The 776-nt window shown below is 32.0% G+C and overlaps 1 protein-coding gene across 1 annotated transcript in view; it reads right to left on the bottom strand.

Annotated features, from left to right (window-relative positions):
* The window catches only part of LOAG_11317 (hypothetical protein), a gene marked incomplete at its 3' end in the record, with an annotated part of 3,582 nt that extends 3,037 nt beyond the window's left edge, over positions 1-545 (bottom strand). Inside the window, exon 1 of the mRNA XM_020448331.1 lies at positions 421-545. Coding sequence (XP_020301515.1) covers positions 421-534 — 114 coding nt within the window. The 5' untranslated portion in view covers positions 535-545. The remainder of the gene's footprint in view (positions 1-420) is intronic.
* Between the last annotated feature and the right edge of the window lie 231 nt (positions 546-776).

The raw sequence follows: 776 nt of genomic DNA, 5'->3' as shown, positions 1-776 counted from the left end.
TTATAGGCTAGCGACCACAGTTCAGAGTTTATAGTAATGTACATTTAATGGAAGATAAAGGAACTAATCCTTTGAGAATTACTAGCAAGATATTGGACTCATTAGTGCTAATCTCTACTATCAATAACTTGTACATCTAATGGAATGATCAAATCATCAGAGACATGAAGCAACACAGAAATGTCCGTTATGGTTTTCAGAAGAACGGTTGAAAGATTTCATACTATTCACTTTTCAGATTGATTACTTTTCTACTTATCTACATACAAAATCATCATGATGCTATGAGGGAGAAACAGTAGAACAATCAACGAAATTGATGAACTTGGGAAGATCAGAGCATTTAAATCATTTGAGAAGAGTTATTGATAATTCATTTGAAAAATGCAAATGATTATCTCAGAAGATTGATTCGCTTACTCTTTCATCTATTTTTGTTCGTGATCGAGTGGCTCGAAAATGATTCTTCTTCTTAAGATGTTTCGACCATAAACCTTTTTTAAAAAATCTTTTCCGTCTGCTTTCAATTTTCATCAATTGGGTCTGCAAATGTTGCGAAAATCAATTGGTGTGAGATGAACAAACAGATATTTCAAGATGAACCTATAAGACAAGTTAGAAAAATATTAAGAAAATAGTTTCAGCTCACATGATGAAAGAACTTTTAACTTGTTAACTTACTTTGTGTACAGCAGCTACAATGCATATCAGTAAAACTGCTATGATAAGCACCTTCATAGTAATTCTGTTGTACTTTTGATTACTTAATGAAGCCA

Source organism: Loa loa (assembly GCF_000183805.2).
Source record: "Loa loa unplaced genomic scaffold supercont3.587, whole genome shotgun sequence".
Lineage (NCBI taxonomy): Eukaryota > Metazoa > Nematoda > Chromadorea > Rhabditida > Onchocercidae > Loa > Loa loa.
Note: the sequence above shows the minus strand (reverse complement) of the source record. Positions and strands in the feature narration are given on the sequence as shown.